At 45.1% G+C, this 26,554-nt stretch overlaps 1 protein-coding gene across 4 annotated transcripts in view; it reads left to right on the top strand.

Annotated features, from left to right (window-relative positions):
* The window catches only part of NAV2 (neuron navigator 2), a 353,869-nt gene that overhangs the window by 283,773 nt on the left and 43,542 nt on the right, over window positions 1–26,554 (top strand). For all 4 annotated transcript variants that reach the window (XM_068148346.1, XM_068148344.1, XM_068148343.1 and 1 more), the window contains 4 exons: window positions 13,881–14,019; window positions 20,250–20,541; window positions 21,480–22,182; window positions 25,163–25,630. In XM_068148346.1, coding sequence (XP_068004447.1) covers window positions 13,881–14,019; window positions 20,250–20,541; window positions 21,480–22,182; window positions 25,163–25,630 — 1,602 coding nt within the window. The remainder of the gene's footprint in view (window positions 1–13,880; window positions 14,020–20,249; window positions 20,542–21,479; window positions 22,183–25,162; window positions 25,631–26,554) is intronic.

Below are 26,554 nucleotides of genomic sequence, written 5' to 3'. Positions count from 1 at the left end.
TTCTATTCTATTCTATTCCAGAATTGTCTGCTCTCAGGGAAGTCTCTAAAGCTAGAAAGGACTCTTACTCCTGAGGTTTAAGAGTATAAAGAGTATTTTGTAGCCTAGATCCTTGCCAGTCTGGAAACTTAGTGTCTCTTTGATTCAGTAGAACAGAGGCAATCAAAAATTGAGTCTTAATTTTTGCAGACTCACTTCTCCTGGCTCCAAGCTGCCTTTTGGAACCACACTGGAAAGCCACAACTTCACAGGGTTGTAGCAGCTGTGGTCTATTTGTTACGATTATGTCACTTCCAGTGTTCCTCTGGATTTAGCTAGAAATACCTTCCCAGGACTGCCAGTTACCTGTGAGTACAAAAAGTGTACAAACACAAAACATTGTTTGGGTTGAGACACAGAATTTGGGCCCTGTGTCAGGATCCACAGTAGCTGTAGTGGTGCAGGAGTGTTGCTGTGTTCCCACTTTTGTTTTCTCATGCAGGTGGAAATATTTTAACAGTGTGTGTTTCTGTTCAGTCTGCTCAAGTTAAAGGGATGGAAGCTTCTTCATGAGGAGTTTTGAGTCTCTTCAGGATATATTTGGGGTTTACAAATGTTTTGGGGTTTAGTTTGGTTTGGTGTTTTTTTTCCTCCTCATTAAAATCATAGAGTTGTCAGGGTTGGAAGGGACCTCAAGGCTCAGCCAGTTCCAACCCCACTGTCATGGGCCAGGGACACCTCACACTACAGCAAGTTGCTCACAGCCACATCCAGCCTGGCTGCACAAAACCTCCAGGGATGAGGCTTCCGCCACCCTGTGCCAGTTTCTCACCACCCTCATGGGGAAGAACTTCTTCCTAACATCCAATCTCAATCTCCCCATTTCTATCTTTGCTCCATTCCCCCCAGTCCTATCCCTCCCTGACACCCTAAAAATCATTGTAGTGCTCTTCAGGAGGGCAGAAAGGAAAAAGAGATCTTAACAACTTATTGTTGATGATTAAGACATCAGTTTACCCAGTTGTACCGGAGTCTCTTCCAGGGTGATGTGTGGCAGAAGCTTCGTACCACACGTTGTAAAACATCCTACAAAGACTCTGAAGCGTGGGGTCTTTGCAGTCTCTGCTGCTTGCATTACTTCTATCACCATTTCAGTCCTCAGAAGCAGACATTTTACAAGCTCCTAACTGATGTATCTCAGCTAATGAGATGAAAAAATTCAAAAGGAAATTAACTTAGTGCAGTAAGCCTCCAATTTTCAGGCATTTTGGTGTTCTCTGATGGAGAGTTTGAAGTGCAGCAAGGTTGGCACTGCTGTAGCCTGGAATGCAAGCCCTTAATCATGGTTTTGGGCCTTTTCAAAGAGAACCAAACCACACATTTCTTTGATAAGTCTTTTTCTGTCGTTGCATACAGATTTAGCTCAGTTCAGACCATGAGCAGGGACCCTACTATGGTTTAATGGGAATAACACATGAGTGTGGAGAGAAAGCACAAGTGACTGGAGGTGCAATGATTTTATTACCCTGAGTATCAGCACACTTTGCAGCCTTTTCTAAGCAGCTGTTCTTAAGGTAAATTAATACCTGGGGTCTCTTTACTTCTCCCCTACTTCAACTACCATAAAAGAGCTTAATGTAAAGCTGTTCACAGCTTAGCTCACCCGATTGCTATGTGAAACTTCTAACACAACTGCTTTTATGAACTGCAGCCATAACACACTAATCTTCTGAACTTCCTGACCCATAAAACGATGATTATTACTACATGTAAAATTCATCTGCAGATATCCCTCTGTATTTAGTGTTATGGGTATTGTGTTGCAAAATCCCTTCTCCTTTGTGGCGCGAGGGCTGCCAGGAAAGGGAAGGACAATGGGGCTGTAGATTGGTGTATGGAGAGTAACACTGCACCTTAATCTTGTGATTTGGGTTTTATTTGGAGCTGGTGATTCAACAGATGGGATGTTCAGATTCTTCTTCTTGTTGGTTTGGTTTTTTTTTTTCCCTGGGTTGCAATTTCAGCTTTGATTATTTTGGGGATTGGAATATTTCTGGCTGTTCTGATTTACCCTTAGCTACAAGTCACTCGCTGATTTCCTGTTCAGCTCTGCAGCAGATAATTAAGAAACATCATGTTTGTGGGAGCTATTTTGATGAGAACAGGAAGGATGTGAGAGATTAGAAGAAGCTTTGCTGTTCCAGTTATGGTTCTTTTAAGTATCTGCAGTATCCAAGAGTTATCTCTAGTAACTATTCTGTGATTAAAGTAATGGATGAGGAGCAGCTTGCAGGGTTTGTTAATAAAGGAAACCAGCTAAACTCAGTGGAGGCAAGAAAGGATTGATGAGTATCTTTGCACTCACTTCCATTGTGGATATTATGTTTGGTTTTTACTTTAAAATCTTGTCAAATCTTGCTTGGTGCCATGGTTTAGTTGATTAGATAGTGTTGGGTGATAGGTTGGACTCAAAGGTCTCTTCCAACCTGGTTAATTCTATTCTATCCTATCTGCAGCAAGGATGACGACATCTGCAGCTTTGCATTTATCCACATGGACCTCATGAAGGCCATGGGTTGGCTGTACTCTAGGGTAGGGGCACACCAAAAAGCAGAAGAGTCATGTTGCTCTCTTTTATTCACCACCAGACTAACTTAATACAGATAATTGTCCAGCTGAGGCAGCCAGGGGCAGGGGGAAGGAATAATTAAATGAACAGCCCCCTTTCTTTTCTTTTTCTTTCTTTGTTTTAAAACACAAACACTTGGGCTCAGTGATGCTTTTCCCAAGCCACTTTTATTGGTATTGTTCTAAACTGCAAGTTGTCACATCCACCAGCCTCTAAATTACTGACCCTTTGTGTTGCTATAGTAACACCGCGGCCGCTAAAATATAGACTGCGGCACAGAAAGGCAAGCTCGGGCTGCAGCTCGTTTATTTGAAGGTTTTGGCAGCAGAGGATCTCCACAAGCTCTCTATTTTATAACCTCTGAATACTTGCATGTTGCCTCTTTCAACCAAAAATATGGTGTTGTGCTAGAAGATGTTTTGCATTCGAGACGGAGCGCTCAAAATGGACGGAGTTCATAACCATGTGGCCAGAGCTGACTTCTGACTACTCTTCCCTTCCCTTCTCTTTGGTTTTGGGCTGAATGATTGATGGTTTTCTTGAGGTGAGGCTGAGAGGACAGCGTAGTATTGTCTTCTCCACTCCCTCCATCTGAAAGGCTGCCCACCTCCTTTCCACGATGGGATCCTTCCTCGGTAACCTGGATGACAGGAAGCTCCCCTGGCTGGATTAGAAATGGAGTTCCTTGCTTAGTGACCAAATCTCTCTGCAGTAGTTGGTCAGTGCTGGTAACTGTAGAAGCTGCAGCAAGAGTCAGTGGTTTGTGTGTGTCCCCCCCATTTAAATTACAGAATGTGATCAACCACATAGGCTCTGCTTTGAATTTAATTCCTTCTCTTTGTGCATATGGCTGTGATGTGCTGCTAATTTCATCAGCTCAGACTTTTTCCCCTGATTTTCTCCATTTTGGAGTCCACTTCCCTTCCAACTGTTTGTTCACCTTATCTGCTCACCATGGCTTTACATCTGATAGATGGCCCTTTAGCCTCAGGCTACCTTCTCAGACCTCACCCCTAACCTTGTTTTCCTTGCTTCAGCTCCTCGTTCCCAGAATCTTTACACATCATCTTGTAGCATTTCTCCCACTGATTCCATTCTGCTTGTGGTGACTTTGAACCATTCCCTTGGCTCTTTACCCACCCATGGGCTCCCTGACCTCTCACAGTAGTCTTCTACTCCAAGCTCCAATGCTGCCTTCCATGCTCAGCTACTCATGGCTGTCCAACACCACTGTTTTTCATCATCTGTGCTATGATTGCCATTCTTCTTGTATTTCTAGTAGTTCTCCTTTTTTTGGGAGGGTAGGGGAAGACATTCCCTGCTCTGTGCCCATTAACAGACAGGAGACCCCAAGAGCAATGAGTCTCTGTGGGCTCTGAGTGACCAGCTCTCCCATTCTCACTGTCTTTCAGGCTTTCTAATGTTTATAAGTTATGTTCATGTAGCATCTAGCATAAAGGTAATTGATGCCTCTGAGCCCTGCTGCCCATGGAGCCTCTCTGTCATTTCCCATACTAGCAAAAAAAAAACCCACCTCATGTGTACAGCAGAATGCAGAAGCATCCTAGCAGAAAATGTTTCTGTTAGGCTAAAGTGAGAGTTTGGAATGCTAACCACCCTATATATTTTTTTTCTTTATCAACTGAATTTCAGCCTGAAATAAAGCAGTGAGCCCCTGGCTTCACAACTGGAAATAAGGATCTGTGTGTTTCCTTTCTACTTGGATAAATCTTACCTATCTTCTCTCCTTTATTGGGGATGAATTGCTGTTTTCAATACCATTTGTATTGAAAACATTTGGTATTTCAACGGTATTTCAATACCATTTGTATTGAAAAGCTTTTTTTCTCACCATCCCCTGCCCACCCCCACCCGAAAAGAAAAGAAAAGAAAAAGTTGTTATCAATATTCCAAATATTTTGTGTTAAAACACTGGGGGTCTGCCTCCTGCTGCCTTCTCACCAAGCTGTGGTTGTTTCAGCAGTCGCGTTGTTGAGTCCCACAGTAAAAAGCAGAGTGGGAAATACGCTTGGAGAGATTGCAGGCTTTTCAGCGGAGATCCAATCCTGTCATTTGCTACCTTCAAGTGCAGGGCTGCTGACATGAGCTTTTACTTCATACCATACGGTATGTGCTCTGGAGGCGCCCGGTCTGCCTGCTTCGCTGCCATCAGGTTACAGCTTTTCACAGATGACCTAGTCCCAGCAGAAAGTCTTGACCTCTCACTTTTTCAGCACTTCAGAGGTTAATTTTGTTGAGGGATCAGATTTCTTTCTAGGGGAAGTTTCTGATGATCACCTTCCCGCAAGGCTTTACTTTCCAGTGTCTTTCAGAGCTGCTGAATGTTGAGGGCTCTGTTGGAAAACAATCGCGCTGCAAGTTGTTGGTGTTTTTTTTCCCCAACTCTCTTCCTAGACAGTCACGTTACAAGCTGTTTTATTTAGGGGGGTGTTGGATGGTAGCCTAATGAAGGTATCAACCTGCAAAATAAATCTAAGTCCCTTTGCTGGAATTCTTCATGGGCAGCAAGGTGGAGAAGTGCTTTGGCCAAGGAATATTGCCAGGTAAGAGATTTTTGTGTGTTGTGTGATACCTTTTGTGTCGGCAGGTTTGGCTCTGCAGGTTCTGGCAGCGCTGGAAGCACATTAGGTGATGGAGTAAATCGGAGAAGTTTTCTCGCTGCATTATCTGTTTCATTTGACTCTCTGTGCGCTGCATAAACCCAGGCTGCTTTTAATAGATTACAGATACCGGAATGATATAATAGGAAATTTCCCATGTGGGAACTGACAACCATCGCTGTGTTTGTTTTCTTCCAGCTTAACTTCGGGATTCTCCGGGTTTTATCACTAGTTATTAGCCTCTCTCAGGTTGCAATCTACCTGGCTGCCTTACCACTAGGGTTACAGGCTTTTAGCCTCGGAAAACTGTCGGGCTTTGTTATATTTTAGCCCTTTAAGTTTGCTTTCTGTGTAAAGGGAGAACCCTCTGTGGGAATGAGCTCTCTGCAGGGAAACAAAGGCGGGTGTGAGGCTGTCTGGGACCAGGTCACAGCCCACCGTGCACTTGCTTTTTAGGACATAAATGCAGTTCTTAGTCTCATTTCTGTGCACATTTCTGCAGGCTTCCTGATCTGGCTGAGTACGGTTAGAAAATTTCCCCCCCACACACACTTTTTAGGGTTTTTTTCAAATAAGCCTAATGGTAAAGGCTGAAATAAACCAGGAGTTATTGGTGCAACTTAGGATGTTGCAATTCTGCTAGGATAAAAACCAAACCTGCTTTCAGCATTGGTAGTAGCTGACATCTTCCCCATTACAAAGCAAACTCTTCCACTTGATGACGGGTCTGTTCTGTAAATCGCTGAGGTGATAACGACGGTTGTTTTTCGGTGCTTTGGCTTCCTGAGGGACTGTGCTGCGCCCTGTGAGCAAATTAACGCCTTTTATTGCCAAGTTCACATTTAAGGCAGACATCAGCGTGCTGTAATGCGTTCAGAAAGACAAATTCTAGGGGGGGTTCATCCATTTTCTTCTGATGGGAGAAGAGTGTGCAAGCATATGCTTTATCTTCGCCTCCATGTGCTTAGCTGCAGCTGATGCTGCTGTGGGCGAGAGGAGTAGCTCTCGGTGTGAAATCTGTGGTTTGCTGCGCCCAGGCTTTTAAAGGCTTGATCAATGTGTGTACAATCTTTGCAGTGTGTTCTGAATAAGGAAGAACTTCATCAACGGCTGTCAAGTTTCGTGCCTGCGTGTGTCTTGCTTGGGATTACTGCCTGCAGACCTCCCAGGGTCTGTGTTGGTGTAGCTAGTGGCGTTACCGAGTCAGAAGGGGTTAAAACAAGGCTGGGAACCAAAGGAGCCGCATTCTACCTGCCAGCTGCTGGAGGGTTTGGCTCTGCTGGCTGTGTTTACTAGCCACCTTTCCCTGGTGAGGCTGCTCAGTGGTCCCAGTTGGCCGTTTGTGCTGGGGGAGCAGGTGGCCGAGTGGCCCTGGGCAGGCTGTGAGTGAGCCTGGTCGGGCGGCCAGCGGCGCAGGGGCAGGTGGCTCCAGCCCCTTCTGAAACCCCACTCAGCAGCAGGCAATGTAAATGCCTTTTGCATAAACTTTGCTTCCATACTGCCTTTCGCTCTTTTCCTTTTAGTATACATCAGTATTGTAAGTATTTAGCTAATACTAATTTAGCTGTTTTCCTTCTGAGGTTGAAGCCCATTTTTATTGTGTTTGGGAGCCAAAGCCGGCAGCCGGTACCAGTAGCTGCTGGTGAGCTGCTGAGCTCTTGCCAGTTCAGTTCAGCCCAGTGCTGGAGCAGCACGCAGGTGGGAGATGGGTGTTAGGAACCGTGTCTGTGTTTTCATTAAGTGCCACCACTTCTTTAAGTCAGAGCTTTGATTGTGCCTTTGTATGAAGAGGGGCTGTGATCCCAAGGGTAACCGCTTCGGGGAGAGAAGAAGGTGTAAGCTGGGACATAAGGCAGGGGAAAGGAAGCAGCACCATCTGGAGTGTGGTTGTCAGAGCTCTCCATCCGCTGGGCCGGGCACGTTCTCCTCCTGCCTGGAGGAGGGAGGTGTTTGGGCTGGGGCCTGGCCGGGAGGGAGGAGAAGGCTCTTGCAGTGGTGATTCACACCTAGATCAGTGCCAGGGAACTCCTCCCCGTTCCCGTCGTCCGTTACAGCATCCCCAGTGCCTTTGCCTTGACCTCTGTGGGTTTACTCAGTCCATGGCTGTCACATGCAGGCTGTACCCTTCACAGGGATTTATTTTCTGGAGAGCACCAGAAGCTTTGTCCATAAACAAGAACATCTCATTTTTCTCAACACTTCTCCCCGTCTTGGAAACAAAGGATAACAAACAGAGCATATTTTTTATGCAATAACAACTGGTGACCTTATTGGGATGTGTAGACACTGATTTTCTTTCCAACTTGTACTGGTGCAAGTAAGTTGGGGCCGATAGATCACACAGAAGTGGTCAGGGATCAATGTCAATCCCACGGCCTTCAGAGCAGGGAGGTGATGGTGGCACTGGCCACAGCGATGCTCTGTGCACTGCTTTAGAAGCACAGTAAGACTTCAGACAGAGCAGTAAATAGGGAACACCAGAAATAGGGTTTATAGGTTATGAGTCAAGAAAAAAAGGGGGTTGGTAGCTGGATGGAACACTTTACACTCGAGTTTTTTCAAAGCTATCTGGGAGCTTTGTGTTCCTCTAGCACTGGGGTCGGAGGCAGTGCCTTGCCTTGGTTTCTCACCTTCCCCCGAGGCTGTGCAGCGCCAGAGGAACCATTGTGATGAACAATGGCCACAAAAACAAGTTCCACCAGTCAAGCGCTTTGCAAGTGAATACAGCTGTGCAGGCTGCTGCCTTTAGTGACTCTGGGCAGCGAAGGGCTGAAGAGCCTGAGTTGAAAGTGTGCGGGTGAAGGGGGTGCCCTTGGAATTTCTGCTTCAGAGGGGGAGATGATGAGTTTCGGTAGAAAGTCGTATTGCTTTCCCGAAGTTTTAGAGTGTTTCAGACCATAAACTCCCTGAGATTAGCTGGGTTTAGCAGCTCCTCTGTGTGCGCTGTGCTCAGCTGTGTTCGTTTCAAATTTGACAAGGCTTTGGTCAAATTCCTGCTCGGATATTAAGGGGCAAAATAAAAGGCAGCGTTATTTTTATGAGGTTATTAGCACCGATATTAAAAAGATTGGACGAAAAGTGCGTGTGCCATTTTCTAAGCTTCTACAAATCTTTTCTTACTCAACCTTTTTTTGCACCTTTAATTCTCTGTGAGTGACCTTCTTTCACAAATAGGTATTTTAGCTGTAAATCCTGAAATGGTATCTTGGATGGAGTCTAAGCAGAGCTTGACAGAGTTGCAATTCAGCTGGCTGGCAGTAAACCCAATTGTCACTGCACTTGAAAACTGTCTGAGTAGCTCACAGCACACTTTGAGCCGTTTGTAACTCTGCACCATGGCATGAAAAGGATTAGATTCTGCTCCAGAAGGAACAGCTGGGAATAGTCTGTGTTCATTTGGTCTGCTTTGCTTTTTCACCTTTCATGATCTGGCTTTACAAAGTGTTTCAAGGTAAGAGTCCTGCCCCTGGGTTCCACCTTGGGTTGGGAAAAAGTGGTTTACTTTAAAATGCCTATAATGGGATGTAGCAAGAGAGTGGCTGAAGGCATGGAGGAGGTGGGTGATTAACCACCACGCAAAACAGGTTAATTTAATTAACTTCTCCTGAAGCAGATTTCCATCCATCCTTCTGCAAACAGTTATTTGGCACTTTTCATAACCATTTAAGAGGAAAACCATGTGAGGGTCTGTAGCTGGTTTTTGGATTTCTGACATGGTGATGTCAGTACTGCAGGAAATCCCAGAAGGAAAGAGTGGAAACTGCAGTATTTAGTATCCCATCCTGCAGCACATTTACATTTATCTGGGGTTTTATTGTTATTTTAGTTCTCCCTTTTGATTCTTGGAAGGTGCTGTGAAGTTTCAACCATTTTGCACCTTGACTTGTTTATTTATATATATATATGTATTTTCCCCTCCCATCAACTCATAAATAGTTAAACTTTTAGGCAGAAATGGATAATTACCATGTTTCCACTTGAAATATTGTAAAGCCCCAAGGCCCTGTCTTGGACAAATGTATTTTTCAGCAGCTCATTGTAATTTTGGTTTGGCTTGAAGATCCAGCAAAGTTGAAATCCACACCCACCCGTAGAGAAGGGTGCATTTGCAGCCTTATTTAGTAGGATTTCATCACTCCTTTGCTTTGCATTTGCAAAGGGGGAAGATTTCTGCAGCGAGGGGGGGGCTGTCCTGAGGATCACAGGATGGTTTCAGGTGCCATCCAAGCCGACAAAGAAGAGCCAGGTCTGCGGATGATGATTATGCAAGATGGGAAAGTGCTGATAGACTTTGGGAAAATGCAAGTCTGAGCCTAACTGCTTTGCAAACCTGTCCCCAAAGGCAGCTTTGAGTAGCTGACCTGCTGGTGGTGCGTGTGGGCAGCTTCTGGGAGCAGGCCGAGGTGGGGAGGGAGAGGAGGGTGCTGAGGGTGCTTGGTTTCATAAAGAGCAGGAGGCAGCTCTGTGGGAGTTTTTAAGTGATGGTGATGGCTTTTAAGTGGGTGGTTGTATAATTTTCATATGGAATACACTTCTAAGGTTGTGGGGTTTTTTTTTGTTTGTGGTGTTTCTGTTTGGGGTTTTTTGGTAGAGGCTTTTTTGGGGGGGTTGGGTTTTTGGTGTTATTTTGTGGGGTTTGTTGGGTTTTTTGTGTTGGGGTTGGGTTGTTTGGGTTTTTTTTTTTTCTAATTTTCAGTAATCAAAGTAAAGTTTCAGATGATTGATCAAATAGAGAAAGGAAAGCCCAAACATTTCAGCTTCAGGTTATGGTTGAGCAGACTTCTGCTGACATCAGAAATTATTAATTGCCCCAGCTAAATTACAGCGATGTTATCAGGGGCCCTGGGAGCCAAGAACACCGTAATTAGGGCTGTTAGGTTCTCCATTCTGCTTCCTTGCTTTTGACTTTAACCATCAAGGCACTGGATCAAGGTAAAAGTGAACTCATTTTTATGTGGAGGGCTTGGGGCTGCTTCAAGAGCAATGTGAAATGGAGATGCCTCAGTGCGTGAGCAGATGCGGTCTTGACCTGTGTGCAGATGTGGATGTGGAGTGGTGTGTCCTGTGCTGTTGTGTATTGCCAAATCCACTCTGAGGAAAGGGCTTCCTGGGAAGGAAGAGCTTTTAGTGCAATGGATCACTGGCAGCAGGTTAAACAGTAGATGTGCTTTAACTGCATTACTGCTAGCAGTGTATGTTGTGTGCTCAGAAAGCTGCTCACGCTGGTGTGTGATTTAGAGAGTTCAGGGAGTTCCACACGTGTCTCACTTGCTTTCAAACCATCTCTAGAGTAGCTCCAAAGGACAGCATCAGTAGCTGTGGGGTTTCAAAAGTGATTTTTAAATCTCTTAAGACATTGTGCTTTCTCGTTCTCTAGCATCCTATGTTTCTTCTAGCTGGAGGCTGACCCCCTCCTGCCCCCTACTGAAGTGTAAAGTTAAACCTGAGATGTTTATTTTACCTGACACAGCACCTTGCCTGGTCAGCACAGCCACGTGCATCAGTGTCATCACTTGGTGCCATCAGCATGCCTGCAAGAGCTGTGTCGCTTAGCTTCTGGCAGCTGAATTGTTAGGCATCTATCTTTGGACCTTAGGAGAGTTCATCAGTTTTCATTTAGTAAGAGATTAGTAAGCTTGAAAATACAGAGTTGGAGTGGTTCATGGTTTCCATCTGAACGTCAAAGACTTCAAGCCCAGGATATAGTTAAGGGGAAGCCACAACCATCAGTGTATTTGGGTGCATGTTTCTACCTTTGTCCTCAGGCTCATGCCCCGGTTCAGAAGGGCACTCAAATATTTCCATAATGCCTTGGATTGCCCAACTAAAGTCAACAGGACTGGCTGATGCCAGTAAAACTACTTATGATTAACATTAGACACATTCTTTAGATGCTGGTGAGCTGGGGCTGGTGATAGTTTAAGAGCAGTGAATGGCTGGCAATGTAATGTTTCTGTACATTCAAGGTGGAACCATGAGTCACGTAGAAGATGATGATTGTATGGGGTGTGGGGGCATTACCACATCTCTGTGAGAAGCAATTCACACTGTTAAATATGGAAAACATTGGTATTGCTGATAGGTGTTTGGGATGCTTGGTGCCGTGGTTTAGTTGATTAGATAGTGTTGGGTGATAGGTTGGACTGGATGATCTCAAAGGTCTCTTCCTACCTGGTTAGTTCTGTTCTGTTCTGTTCTGTTCTATTCTATTCTATTCTATTCTATTCTATTCTATTCTATTCTATTCTATTCTATTCTATTCTATTCTATTCTATTCTATTCTATTCTTTGTTGTTGTTGTTATACTCCTTTAAATTGTAGCATCACCAGCCCTGCAGACCACAGCATTTCGTTCCAATCAGGAGAACTGAAGTGTCTTTGGATTTATCAAATAGCCTCTGGAAAAATCTTCTTGCAAAAGTAGGGTCCTAGCCTGTAACTGGGACACTCCAGGAAGTCAGTTGGAACTGACAGGAATGTGGTTTTGTGAGCTGAAGAACACCAGGTGAAGAGCCACCTCAAGGCTCCATGAAAGGGAGCCTGCAGCAGGGAGCAGTGGTTGGACCCAGTGTCTGTGTCTATTCTTCCCCATCCTTGTCCTCTGCCAGCAGTGCGCCATGGTACCAGTGTTTGTCCTTATCCCTCTCCATTCCTGTCCTCTGCCAGCAGAGCAGCATGATACCAGAGTCTATCCCTGTCCATTCCTTCCCATCCCTGTCCTCTGCCAGCAAAGCAGAGTGGTCCTAGTGTCTGTCCCTGTCCACTTCTGTCCCTCCCCAGCCCTGTCCTCTGCCAGCAGAGCAGCACGCCTGAGCACTCCCAAACTTCCTGAAGGCAAAACCAAACCAGCTTGCTGAAACTGTTCATCTGAACTTCCCAGCTGGCCGTGTCTGCAGTGATATGGGAAGACCTGGCACAAATGGCTGTGGTGGCAGATTGATGAGGACCGTAACTGGGAACAAAGCAGTAGCAAAGAGCAGCTGTGAGCAGTAACCCTTCCTGCAGGCCTGCAGAGCAGCACGTCCCCATGGCTCTGTGCTGGTCGTTTGGCTCAGCAAATTGTGCTGCTGGTGAAGCTGTGCTCAGTTCTCTGAAAGGCCTTATGTAGTTGTAGGTGAAAGAAATCCTTCCAAGTAAGCAAAAGAACAAAGGAATGAAAAGTTTGCAAAGCATCATTGAAAGCCATACAGGTAGCTGGTTTGTAGTGCTGAGGGAGAGAAATGACACCTTTGTCATCTTGAAGTTGCCAAAGGTTATATAGTAAGGCTCTACAGTACATCAGTGATGGAGCTAGGAGTGACATTTAAGAACCCAGACATCATTTGCCTTCCTTGACATAGTTTCACCACCCCCACCCCGATTCAGCTTTGGATGCATATGTTGAATGTCCACTGTATCAGTTTGTGAATGGCTTTCACTCCACGGTCAGAAACCTCTCTGCAGTCTCTTTGTTGCCAGTTTGTAAAGCACAAAAGAAGTGTAACAGGGCAGAGAGTCTGGAGTGCCCCAAATCTGAGGCTGTGGTGATAAATAGCTGGAGAGCTGCCAGGAGATGAGCTCTTGCTGCTAGCTTTCACAAATGATCTATGAAATACATATTTCCAGCAGTAGTTATCCATCAGTGGTCTGAAATGTCTTCACAGAGCTACTTAGAGGACAGAGTTTCAATCCCAGCTTTATTGTTCTTGGAGATGGAGCACTGGCAAGCCACTTTATAAATCTCTTCCTTAAGCAGCTTATTTTTATGGGCATTTTAGGAGTGGAGCATCTGGCTTGCATTTGGATCATTTTGATTCTGTCTGTTCTAACACTCAGATCACTTCAGACATGGACTTCTTTTGGGGGTGGGGGGGGGGGTGGGAGTGAGGGGGGTGCTTTCTGTGTCCTAAACTTTCAGTTATGCATTTCCCCTTTCCTGGGAAATGAAGCACTTGGAGCTGGAAGAAGGCAGTCCTCAATACTAAGCTGTTAATAGATCTCCTTGAAAAGGATGTGTAGTGCAGCTCAGGAAGGTTGTGCACCATCCAAACAATTAGACTTTCAATTACTAACCATTTCTGAGCCCAGTGATGCTGTGGATGGCAGGTCCAGGTTGTTGGCCAGGTCTTTCTAACAGCCAGGTGCAAAGGGATTGCTTCAGGATGAATTTTTTCCCCACGCATTTAAGTACCATCTCTGTTTTACAGCTTAGCAAGGCAGTGCTGTGTCTACCTGGAGATGCCTTCTTGCCACCACCTTCTCCTGCTCTGGGACTGCAAACATCCATTTTGAAGGGTCACCTGAGAGTTTGTTTACTCATGCAAACTGTCAGTTGAGTCAGGAAGAGCTTTGTCATTCATGATGGTGTTCATAGAATCATAGCGTTGTTATGGTTGGAAAGGACCTCAAGGATCACCCAGTTCCAACCCCCCTGCCATGGGCAGGAACATCTCACACTAGAGCAGGTTGCTCACAGCCACATCCAGCCTGGCTCTGTGGCAAGTCTGTAGTCAAGGAGCTGTAGGAATTTTGACTGGAAGTGCAAAGAAGGTCAATTAGGAAAAGGAGCAGACTCTTTGCATGAGCAGGATAAGGCTTGGAGAAGTACGACTTTTGAATGATGTTTTGTCTTTTGACCTTTGTTTTGTGCCTCTGCTGTGCTTTGTCTGCAGCTGGGATGACAGCAGCTCCGTCAGCAGTGGGATCAGTGACACGATAGATAACCTCAGTACCGATGACATCAACACCAGCTCCTCGATCAGCTCCTATGCCAACACACCTGCCTCCTCCCGCAAAAACCTAGATGCACAGGTGAGATTTCTGCTTTGAGCAAGTAACATCAGTGTTTGTTGTTGTCCCTGGTTCAAGCTGGATGAACTTGAACACACAGCCAGTACCCTGTCACTGAAAGGGCAGCGGCAAGCAGCACCTTATCGTGGATGACATCTACAGAATAAACCAGGTTGGAAAAGACCTTTGAGATCATCCAGTCCAACCTATCACCCAGCACCATCTCATCAACTAAACCATGGCACCAAGTGCCTCATCCAGGCTCTTTTTAAATGATTCCAGTGATGGTGACTCCACCACCTCCCTGGGCAGCATATTCCAATGGCCAAACTCTCTTTCTTTCTTTCTTCCTTCCCCAAGCCTCCCCTGGTACAGCTTGAGACTGTCCTCTCCTTCTGTCACAGGTTGCCTGGGAGAAGAGACCAACCCTCACCTGGCTACAACCTCCCTTCAGATAGTTGTAGACAGCAATAAGGTCTCTCCTGAACTTCCTCCCCTCCAGGCTAAACACCCCCAGCTCCCTCAGCTGCTCCTCCTAGGGCTTATCTACCAGCAGTTCCACTACACTGCTGCAGTGGTGTGGCAACAAGCAGCCTCTGCCTTCCTAGCAGCACTGCTGTGTACACAAAACAAGCAGCGGTAGATGGGAGTTGGTTGGTTTTTTTTAAGCTCCAGCACAGGTATTCTGTTTCTTCTTAAAGAACAGAACTTAATTAAGTCAATGAGGAAGTTTAAATGCAAGGCTGCCTGGCAAATGGAATCCATCATTTTGAACTTCCAGGGCTGCATGTTACTGCAGGCTCTCCATTTTTGGCAGCATTCCATGGGAGGATAAATTTTGTGTCCATCAGCAGCATACTCTTTGCCCTCAGACATCACACATCCAGAAGGAGCAAAACAACTGAAGGGGAGCCAGGTTTTTCACTCATCAATTAGGCTGCATAATGCAGAGCTCTGCAAGGATAGAAACTCTTTTTTTTTACCCCCAAGTTGTATAGAAGTTTGTTTGGAAAAGTGCAGGGCTAAGAAGCTGAGCTTTGTTCTCTCTACACTCACCTGCTCAAGAGACTTGGGTGTTGGGTGTCAAGCAAGTGGGATGCAGGGACTTGGCATTGCAGCAGGTAGAGAGGGATGGAGGTATGACCTTCTCCTCTGTTTTTTCCCCCCCTCTTTTATTTTTCTCCAGTCCTTTTCATGACTGGACCCTAAATCTGGTTTTAATATCAGATGTGTGGTTGCTGTGAAGTGTTCCTCTGCCTACAGGACTATGGTGCAAGCAGCTATTAGTCTTTGTTCCCTTGCCATGAAGCACATATTTGAGCTTACATTAAAGATTCCCAGTTAGCCTCTGGTTGTGTATCAGCAATTGCATGTGTGCTCAAAACTGCTAATACAAGTCCCATACAAGTTGAGAGGAGTTAAGATCTACCAAGCATGTTTTTTCAGTACAGAACAGAGTAACACAGACAACTAGAAGCATTTATTTTGGACAGTTGTTAAACTCTCAACTGTGGAAAGCAAAAAAGGAAGGGAAAAGAGAGACTTGAGTAAACATTAATCTAAGGGGAAAAAATAGAAACTCATTTCACTTCTATCTTCTGATGGATCAGATTCTTGGAAACACCTCTAAGAGATCACAATCTGTGTTGATGAACTCCTCTTCCTCCTCCACAAGTATTACAGCATGCAGAGGAAAGGCAGCTGAAGCTTGTACAGGCAGTGGAGTGTAGTCATTAGAAGAGGAAGCTGAGAGCCAAGATGTATAAGTCGTGTTTGCAGCTTTGTGATGCATGTCTGTGACCTGCTTCTCTCCCCAGTTTTCATGGCTGACAATATTTATTCTAGCTATTCTTGCTATTACCTGTAAATTACTGTCCATAAAGTGCTTTGTTTTCATTTGAACACAACATCCTCCTCTTGTCAGCCAAGGGAAGGAAAATAACTTGCAGTGACAGAACCACGTGTAGCTTGCAGGGGTGTCTTTTTTTTGCTGCCCAAAGCAGTCCTCAGAGCTTGTGACACAGCTGGTGTGTCATGCTGCATTTATGCCTCTTCTGTTTTGCCTGGCCTGGAGTACTGCATAATGGCCTCTGCCCAGGTTTGTGTTCCCTTGGGTAGTGAGCCAAAAGGGACTGACAGACATCTGCAGAGGAATGTGGACTTCTCAGTGTATCAGCTGCTTTGCTTCTCCTCAGTAGTAGGCATTTAACTTCTAGGCTGCTGTGATTGTGCACATCATTTTGAGATGGTACAGAAGCAGGATTTCAGATAGTGAAAGAGGGGGTTTGAAGCCAAAACATGTGCAGCTGGGAGGCCAGACAAAGAATACAGCAACATCAAAGGCTGAGAGCCCCAAAATGTCAGTGGCTGCTGATAAAATCAGTAACTTATGCAGATGCATCTCTGCAAAGGAAGAAGATGTGGTTGCAGTAGGGGAAAAAATAATCTCTGCTGAGAAACTGATTTCCAGAGCTGCCTAGTACCCCATACTCTCTGAGAGGCAGGACTTAAATGTATTAGCTTCATCTTCATAGACACTCATTTTTGGTGCAAGGCTATAAAGATGTTCCCAAGTTGGTTCTGAACAAGCTTGTGATCAGAACCAGCATTTGCCTTATGTATCCCCATGACTTGCTCTGATTATGTCAGGTACCAAACCACTTAAGGTAGCTCTGCACCTTTTGGAGCCCTAATATTTCCCCCTTACATCGATTACATTTGACACAGCACTGCCTGTAGTGTGCCTCTAAAGTCACATCTTACACATGTTTTAAGGAGAACTTAGGAGCTGGTAGGAATTTGAAATGAACTTATTTAACCAAAATAAGAGGGAAGAGAGGAAGAGATGAAGCACAGGATTGTAGAATCACAGGACTTGCTTGAGACTTTGAAGATCATCAAGCCCAACTGTTAACCAGCCCTGCCAAGTGCACCACGGACCACATCTATACATCTTTCAAATCCCTCCAGGGATGGTGACTCCACCACTTCCCTGGGCAGCCTGTTCCAAGGCTTAACAACCCTGTTGGGGAAGAATTTTTTTCCTAACACCCAACATAAACCTTTCCTGGTGCAACTTAGGCCATTTCCTTGTTCATGTAATGCTAAAAAGATCAGGAGGTGGAAAGGAGATGATTCCTTCCAGCAGAAAACAGCAGCACCTTTAAGCCGTTGGATCAAGAAAAGCCCCTGAGTTTTGTTGGTGTGAAGATAGGTTTGGTAGGTTCACTACCTCATGAAGAGATTTACAAAGCTGTAGGAACATGTTGAGAAATCCTGGTGGTTGCTACTGCTCCCAGCTCAGTCAGATGGCAGGCTTTGCTCCCAGCTCACGAGGTTTTGCCATGACCTCCAGCAAAGAGTACTTCCACTTTCACCCACTGCAGTGCTTTCAGGCAGCTGGAGTTTCAGCTGCAGTCCCAAAGCCAGGTTTCACTGTGTTTTGGTTTTGATTCCTTAGTCATGTTTCTGTGCTGCTCTCAGTGTTTACCATTAAACAGAAACATCTTTGGCCAGAAGGCTTCATGGGTAGATGTGCAGCATTTCAAAGGCTATGGAAAGAGTTTGGCTGTGGGTGGAATAAAATGGAAGAGAGCAAAGACAGAGGACTTCTTGCAGTGCTGTGCTCCCTGTTGGGGCATAAAGGAGGAGACATAGAAAGTGGAGGAATATTTCATAGACACCCCAAACTAGAATAAGCCCATTGCTAGTCTTGGTTTTGCTCCATCATGTTCTTGCTTTTCAGTGCCAACAGTCTAAATATGCAGCTCTGGACAAGGTACTTAAAGCAAGGTGAGAGCACATGAGGGATGATGTTGAGATGATTCTGCTGGTGTTGTTCCTTCTTGCCTGTGCTGTCTTCCAAGGTGTGTAAACATAGAAGACATTTGCATGAAATCATGATTTTGGAGGAACATGGAATATAGAAACAGTCACACTGTGAATTTCTGGCACACCTACCAGTGGTCATAAACAGAAAGGTCACCATCCCCAAACCTTGCAGGTTAACATCCCCCAAACCTTGCAGCCATCTGAACAGAAGGAAGGAAGTTAGAGTGTTCCATTCAAACTTTTATGCCAGGTTGCTGTCTTTGAATGGAGGTGCAAGGAAACAGCATTTGCATAGCACTAGGAAAGCACAAGAAAATAATATCTAAATCCATAATTCAGCAACTGCTTGTTAGTCTGATGACTACCTGCAGCCAAACAAGCCAGGCCCTGTTTCACCTGACTGAAGGCAGCCCTGTTGTGATGCACAGTGTCAGCTTTCACACCCTGATCACTTTAGGCTGGTTTTTCAGGCTTTAAAAAAAACACACACAGACCAGCAGTAATTACAGTAACAAGCAGGGGAAATTAAAACCCAACTAACTGCTTTAGATTCTGTAATACTAATGGTGTGATTTGGTAGGAGAAGTCGTAGAGCTGAACTTCAGGAGCTTAAGGCATTTTGCTGTGGGCGTGGTAAATGATCACGCATCTCTCCCTCTGCTGTGCTTCTCCCATTGTAGAATGGTTTGGGTTGGAAGGGACCTCCAAGGTCATCCAGTCCAACCCCCAGTTCCATGTCCTTCATGTGCTGGTGGGCACCAGAACTGGAGGCAGTGATACAGGTGGCGTCTCAGCAGAGCAGAGGGGCAGAATCCCCCTCCCTGTCCTGCTGCTTTGGATACAGCCCAGCACACAGCTGCCTTCAGGGTGTGAAAGGTCATGGGCTTTAGAATGCTTTGGAGTACTTAAAATAATTTCTTTTAAGTGATATTATGATTTGACTACTGCACAGTGCCGAGCACAGTCATTTGCCACTGAGGCTGCAGGGGAGAGATGGCGTTCTACATCTTCCCACAGTCTGCCAACTCTTGCTTAGAAGCTTCATGATCAGGTGTTGATTTTTCAGTCTCTTTCCTGGTTGGAGGACACTGCAACTATGAATTTGGGGGTTTTTTTGTATCTGAATCAAGGTCAGCTATGTGGGTGTTTGCCATTTGTGCCTTATCACAAAATAGCTGCTTGCAAAGTTGGCTGAAATTGGTAGCAGTGTTTGACAAGAGAAGTAGAACTCCACAAGAGTGATCATGAGCAACAGACAATGCTAATGAGGACTGCATTATATTTGGGGTCCTAGATGTAATTTAAGCATTTCTGAGCACTGCTAAAAGGTTGCAGTGAGAGAAATCTGCAATTTGACATTGAGCTATGCAAAATCCTCCATGAAAGGCTGGCTGCACAGTCAGCTTGTGCAAAGAATAGGGGAAAAACCCCCAGCTTGCAAGAGTTGAATATAAGTTTGAAACTCAAGTATTTTATGTATTGAAGTCAGTCTGGGGTATTAGTAGAAAACTGTTGAGGGTTCATGTTTTTTTCTTCAGTTCTTGGGTGTCCATTTTCCTTCAGTTCTTGGGTGTCTATTTTTTTTCTTCAGTTCTTGGGTGTCTATTTTCCTTCAGTTCCTGGGTGTCCATTTTTCTCCAGTTCTTGGGTGTCTATTTTCCTTCAGTTCTTGGGTGTCTATTTTCCTTCAGTTCTTGGGTGTCCATTTTCCTTCGGTTCTTGGGTGTCCATTTTTCTTCAGTTCTTGGGTGTCCATTTTTCTCCAGTTCTTGGGTGTCTATTTTCCTTCAGTTCTTGGGTGTCCATTTTTCTTCAGTTCTTGGGTGTCCATTTGCCTTCAGTTCTTGGGTGTCCATTTTTCTCCAGTTCTTGGGTGTCCTTCGGGTCTGTTAGATTAGAATGAACAGCATTCCACATCTTCAAATCCGTTCCCAAAGCTGCCTCCTCATGCTCTGGAGATCAGATTGCCAGACAAGAGATAGGGGAGAGCAGCAAGAACAAAGGGAAGCAGACTTCACAGGTTTGAAATGGTTTTTTTGGCATGGCAGTAAAAAGGTTCGTCAGAAATCCGAGAGGGAGGATTATAAATGTCATGGAGCTGAATATGTCCTTTATAATAAATCAAGTGGGGGGGATGGGTTTCAGGTTTGGGTTTTTTCCCTTTATTATTGTCAGGGACATGGTTGTTTTGTAGGGTTTTTTTTGTGGTTTTTGTTCCTTAGCCTATTAAAAAAACACCCAGTGATTGCTGGGGTTCATTTTTTGCCGCTTGCCATTTCTTTCTCAAAGGCATGTTAGGCTTGTTGGCACTTAGTCATGACTGCCAAGTTGATTCATCGCTTTGATGGCTCTCATTTATGAAGCTCGTTAAAAGAGAGGCTTGCTCTGAGGGTTGCATTGCATTTCCTTATCTGTCCCAGACCGATGCAGAGAAGCATTCCCAGGTGGAGCGGAACTCCTTATGGTCCGGCGATGAAGTCAAGAAATCAGACGGAGGATCCGATAGCGGCATAAAAATGGAGCCAGGATCTAAGTGGAGGAGGAATCCCTCTGATGTGTCAGATGAGTCTGATAAAAGCACTTCTGGTAGGAAGAACACTGTTATTTCACAGACGGGCTCCTGGAGACGGGGCATGTCAGCTCAGGTTGGCATTACCACACCAAGGACTAAACCTTCAACCACCTCAAGCACATTAAAGACACCTGGAACAGGTGAGAAAAGGTGTAAGAGATAAACAAGCCCCCAAAAAAAAAGTGTGTTCGGTATGAAAAGAGTTTAAATGCTTTCCAGAGGCAGAACCTGAACTTCAGGTAATCCTGTCTTTATTTTTAGGTGTTGTTTTAACCTGTGCAGCAGCATCTCCTAGGTCCACATTGCTATTTCTGTTCCTGTGAAAGTGCACATTTTGGATTAATACACCGTGAAGGTTGTTTTCATGACACCTCTAACCTTAAGCCAAGCTATTTATTTGACACAGTATTGCCATATGAAGAACAAATCAGAGCTATTGAAGTTGTGGTTAACTTTAAGAATATCCAGTATGTGTGGTTGAGGAGATTTAATTTCCCCCCCACCCTCCCCTTAACTACTTTTCCCCCAGCATGTTAATTTATACTAAACACCATTTAGTTCTGGATTTTCTTCCAACTGTATTAGCCTGTAAATGTATTGCAGATGTGTGGATGAAAATTGATTGCATTTGCATGACCAAGTAATGCAAGTCACTGCCTCTCCTCTTCCTTGGCCTTGTACACAATTGTACATGGAAAAAGTTGAAGTTAGATCCTTTCTCGAGTAGTGCCTTTCAGGAAAACTGCACTAATGGCCTAGCAGTCCTTCTGCCTAATGATGAAAAGGATCAATCTGTGGTAGCTACAGAGGGAAACATTTTTTTTCTTCTCTGTCATTGTTACATAAGACTGTTCTGCTTTTCATATTCTCGAGGGCAAAGCACAGCACACGCTCTCGCTGGCGCGTCTGCATGCATAACTGAGTGGAGCGGCATGTAAGCTCAGCGCAGACGAGAGCAGAACTTGTAACCGCGCTCCGGTGGCTAACACGCTTTTGCTTTTCATGCTGCTTTGAGTTTCATCATTTGCTTGATGTTTTCAAGTCATTAAATATTAGAATTCTTTTTCTATTTTTGTAGGGAAAACTGATGACGCCAAGGTATCAGAAAAGGGTAGACTATCTCCTAAGGCTGGACATGTTAAACGTTCCCCATCAGATGCAGGACGCAGCAGTGGTGATGAATCCAAAAAGCTTCCCACAAGTAACTCTAGAACAGCTGCTGCTAATGCTAATGCATTTGGATTTAAGAAACAGAGCGGGTCAGCCGTGGGCATGACTATAATCACTGCCAGTGGGGCAACTATCACCAGTAGATCGGCTACCCTGGGCAAAATCCCCAAGTCATCTGGACTCATGGGTAGGACTGCTGGTCGGAAGACTAGCGTTGATGGCTCACAGAACCAGGATGATGGCTACTTAGCACTTAGTGCCCGAACTAATCTTCAGTATCGTAGCTTACCCCGGCCCAGTAAATCCAGTAGCAGAAGTGGAGCTGGGAATAGATCTAGCACAAGTAGCATAGACTCCAACATAAGCAGCAAGTCAGCCGGCTTGCCAGTCCCTAAAATGAGAGAGCCTGCCAAGGTGATCCTTGGGAACTCTCTGCCAGGATTAGTCAATCAGACTGATAAAGAGAAAGGGATTTCGTCTGACAACGAAAGCGTGGCCTCATGTAATTCTGTTAAAGTGAACCCTGCAACACAGACTGCTTCTAGTGGAGCTCAGAGTACCCACCAGCAAGGAGCCAAGTACCCCGATGTGGCCTCTCCCACTTTGCGCAGGTAGGCAATGAATTCGTTGATTGTGCAATGATGTTAGTCAGAGCTGAATGATCAGGACTCTTCCAGCCAGCCCTGGCTGTGTTTTGTGGAGCACTTACTACGTAGTGTCCTGCACCAAGGTCTTTGTATTGACATTGAATTTCACGTGACCAGGTTGAGCAGTGTTATAAATACTCGGTACATCCTGTGGCAGCAGCCAAAAAAGCACCAAACACCAACCCGCATTGGGACCAAAAAGCCTCGCTGGCAGAAAGTTTGGCAATGGTGATAGGAGTCTCTGCTACAAAAAAACAGTCCTGAGGGCTTTATCCGTGCAGCTGTCACAGGAGTAAAGAGTTTTCTTACCTGAAGGTTGCTGGAGAGTTCTTGCACCGATGCATATGTAACAAAGCTGGAGATAATCCAGTGGTGGATCAAAGGATAAACTGACAGCAGGAGAGCGCTTCCAGCTCTTTGTGGTGACACCAGCATCGCCTGGCCTGCCGTTGGAGACACGTGGCCTAACCCAAACCGGCCTTTACCTTGTTTGGATTAGGCCAGTGTGTCCTGAGGTGCAGCATCAGGTTATTCACCTGTGTAGAAGGACCCTAAGCCAAGTTACTGTCTTTAGCTGGGTTGAATTTTCTGATTTTCCTCACATTTTTGACACCAAATTCCTCTCTGCCTTCTGTTTCTTCATCACTACCCCACACGCTGTGTGAACGTTAACGTTGAGTTGGTCAGGAGCTCACTTGCAGTACAGCTTACCCTGAAGCCTTGATGTTGGTGAAGGGTTTTGTTGATCTTCTTTTCCATTACTTTGGCATTGAGTAGCTTGTCTGTTTCCAGCTGTGGTGTTCTGCATTCCATTTTGTCTCGACGCCCATGATACCCATACGGTTATGCTACATCATCCTGCTTCCAGTGATGTGAGAAAGCCACATTCCATCTGAGGCACCTGTGCAAGCATCATGGCTGTGATGGCAGCTTAGGCTGATGCTGCAGAGAGTTGTTCACTGTTTCTTTTGAGCTGGGTGTTTTATTTGAAGGAGGATTCAAGATCCTTTATTTCATTCCTGGTTATCACTTAAATAAGCCATGTCCTTCACCACAAGAAAAACTCCAGCAGGCTTTTCACTTCTAGAACGTGCCCCAAGAGCAATGCACATTTTCACTGTTAAAGCCTCAGGCACATTGATCTTGAAGTTTGGTTGGAATGGTTTTTAGATTACTAGCAAGCCACACTGCTGGCTGTGGAACTGAAACACCACCTTAGACATACAGGAAACCTCAAAGACAATTTCACTCTTTGAATTTTCACCAGGCTGGGTCAATTGTCATGCATTGAATTGCATCAGAGGTAGACTCATAGAATCACAGAACTGTTGAGGTTGGAAGAGACCGTGGAGATCTCCTTGGGAGCTGCTGAATTTGGCCTCTTTTGCTTATTGCTGATTTTTAAAGTGACAATGAAGGAGATTTTGAGCTTACTTTTCATAGATGGTTGAGATGAGCTGCACATGATGTTTGTTACATTATTTCCTCTCACTGCTCTGATTCTTTAACATTAATTAATCAATTGGAATCCATACCTTTGTCATGAGAAAGATTTGCATGTAAGTCTGCAAAGATATGTGTCTCTTCTCTCAACAGTCCCTTTAGCTCTGGTATTAAGTATCTGTCAGTCTTGTCCAACTGCCTTTTGGCAAGTGTGGAAGAGTAGCCACCCAGAGGAGAGGTGCTCCATCTTGCACAGATAGGTTGGAGCTGCAGGTAGCACCCAGGTAGCAAGTACAGTGCTTTTGGGCATCACTGGGCTTACTGCAGGGGTGCTGGAGAGTGCCCAGCTAGATCATATCACACAGCCTGCATTTCTCTCTGGAAGTGGTGGGCACAGTCACTTAGTGTGCATGTGTTGTACAGGCAACATACCCAAAAGCAGAGGAAGGTCTGCTCAGTGCATACCCACCCTTAAGTCTCTAGGAGCTCTTGTACAGAAGTGCTGCAGTCCTCAATTCTGAGGTCAGCAGTGTGATAGGTACTCACTTGGAAGGATTTCATCACCAATGCTCCACACTGTTGATGGGAAAAAAGCAAATCCATGTGTGTGAGGATAACTAAGATTCCAAAGACAGTTTCAGCAGCTAGGTGGCAGAAAGAGAAGGAAGGTTTGGAGTGGATGTTTGAAGCTAGGACTGAAGGATACACTTCCTTCCTAGTTCAGAGGATCAGTGTTAGAATGATTGATGATCTGTTCTGCACTTCTGAGAACTTTCCTGTTGGCTGTTAATGAGGGAACTGAAGTTTCCTCCTCATTGGCAGTGTAGTTGCATCACAGGCAACAGGAATGCAAACTGAAGATGCTGCAATCATCTTCCTCCAACCATGCTTTTGTATCCCCTCCCTTGCACCATTTCTGGCTCTCAGCCGGTTTATATTGAGCCAGTGCCAGGTGCCAAAGCAGGTCAAATCTCGTTCTACACTCAACACTAGTTTCCAGTCAGCTTGGCTCCTGAAATAAGACAAACCTACATTTAATACCAACAAATATTTTTTTCCCCTGTTACATCCCAGCAAATGCTGCTTCTGTGCAGAGCATTTGGTGATTTGCACAGAGTTTACCTGGACAATAACCTTTCAATATTCCATGCTTCAGATTAATCAATGCAGTGTTTCTCTGGTATCCTTTTGCCTTGGGGAGCCAAAGATGATCTGGCCATATTCTAGTGATGTAAGCTCTGTTTTAGCTTTGTGAAAGTGGTATTTGATCATTCAGGGCAGACACAACTAAGGCAGATTTGATGCTGTCATTGTCTCTGGACTGTATTGAAGGTGAAGACAAGGAGATGAATGGAATTTATAGCTGTGTGTGTCCAATCTAGGATCATTTATCCAGTGTTGGTTTTCTGAAGCTAAGAAGCTGTATGGTCTAGATATAAAATGTCCTTGCCTTGAAGATTCCATTTTATGTATGTTTTCTGTTGTCTTTTTTTTCCCACAGACTTTTTGGTGGCAAGCCTAATAAACAAGTTCCCATCACAACACCTGAAAACATGAAAAATTCAGTAGTCCTCTCTAATCCTCATGCTACCATGAACCAGCAGGGTAATCTCGACTCCCCATCTGGCAGTGGTATGCTGAGCAGTGGGGGCAGCAGTCCTCTGTACAGTAAAAACACAGATATGAACCAGTCTCCATTAGCTTCTAGTCCCAGCTCAGCACATTCAGCTCCTTCCAACAGCTTAACTTGGGGTACCAACGCAAGCAGCTCTTCTGCTGTTAGCAAGGATGGCATTGGATATCAGTCTGTCAGCAGTCTTCATACCAGCTGTGAATCCATTGATATCTCTCTGAGCAGTGGAGGTGGGCTGAGCCACAACTCCTCCAGTGGCTTGATTCCAGCCTCTAAAGATGATTCTCTGACTCCCTTTGTCCGAACCAACAGTGTTAAGACGACATTGTCTGAAAGGTTAGTGGGGTTTCTCTCTTTGTCACTCGAGTTTGTTGTGTCTCCCAAATGTCAATGAAGTCCTGGCAGCAGTAACCAATTCTGCAGATGCAAATCAAGCTCTGCTTCTTAGAAAACACTGAATGGTATTACTAGAATAGACAAAGCAGCCTTTCCAGGCAAGGAACCCAGTCCAGAGCAAGAGGAAGGGTTCAGGTGAGGTTTTCAAATTGCTGTGGCAGCCAGTGTTTGACAACTCTTTTTGACTGTCCTATTATACCTAATAGTTGAATTCTGCATCCTGTTGTTATCCTTCCAAAGGTGACTTGATAGTGATATGCAAAAAAACCTCCAGCATTGTTACCATCTTGATTTGAGAAGCCAACTGTTTCCTGTTAGACTTCTTGTTTATAACATTTGACAAGCTTTTAAACTGGAGGTCATGCTGAAAAGAGAAGTCCCTTTCTCCCCAGTCACTTGATCCTTCTCAACCCTTCCCTGCTGCCCTGTCCCATCCCCAGCTGCTCCCTGCAGTGTTTTGGTTACAGCCATTCATGTGAATGCTTAGTGAACCAGACTGGGAGCTGGCTCCAGCTGAAAAATGATCACCTGAATTGTATTTCAGGCTGATCAGTTCCCAGCTCCTTACACTGTGGGATTCGTCAGTATCTGTGTGGACACAAGAGTAGGAGCTGGGAACAGACAGGGCGGGGGGGAGGGAACTGGGCTGCTTTTTCATCATCTGAGCTGTATGAAAGGCACATTGAGCTGACACCAGGATAAACCAGACAATGACTTGCAGTGCATGCTCTCTGGGTGACCTTCAGCAGAAGGCAGCAGTACTGCTGCAAGCACTGGGAATCAGCTATATCCTGATGAACAGCTCTCTAGTCAGGTAGCAAAAAGTTTTGGAGCTGCATTTCAGCGGAGGAGATTCCCTCTGAA

Source organism: Melanerpes formicivorus, unplaced genomic scaffold, assembly GCF_026170545.1.
Source record: "Melanerpes formicivorus ecotype bairdi unplaced genomic scaffold, bMelFor1.0.p_v2 SCAF_16, whole genome shotgun sequence".
NCBI classification, from domain to species: Eukaryota; Metazoa; Chordata; class Aves; order Piciformes; family Picidae; genus Melanerpes; species Melanerpes formicivorus.
Note: the sequence above shows the minus strand (reverse complement) of the source record. Positions and strands in the feature narration are given on the sequence as shown.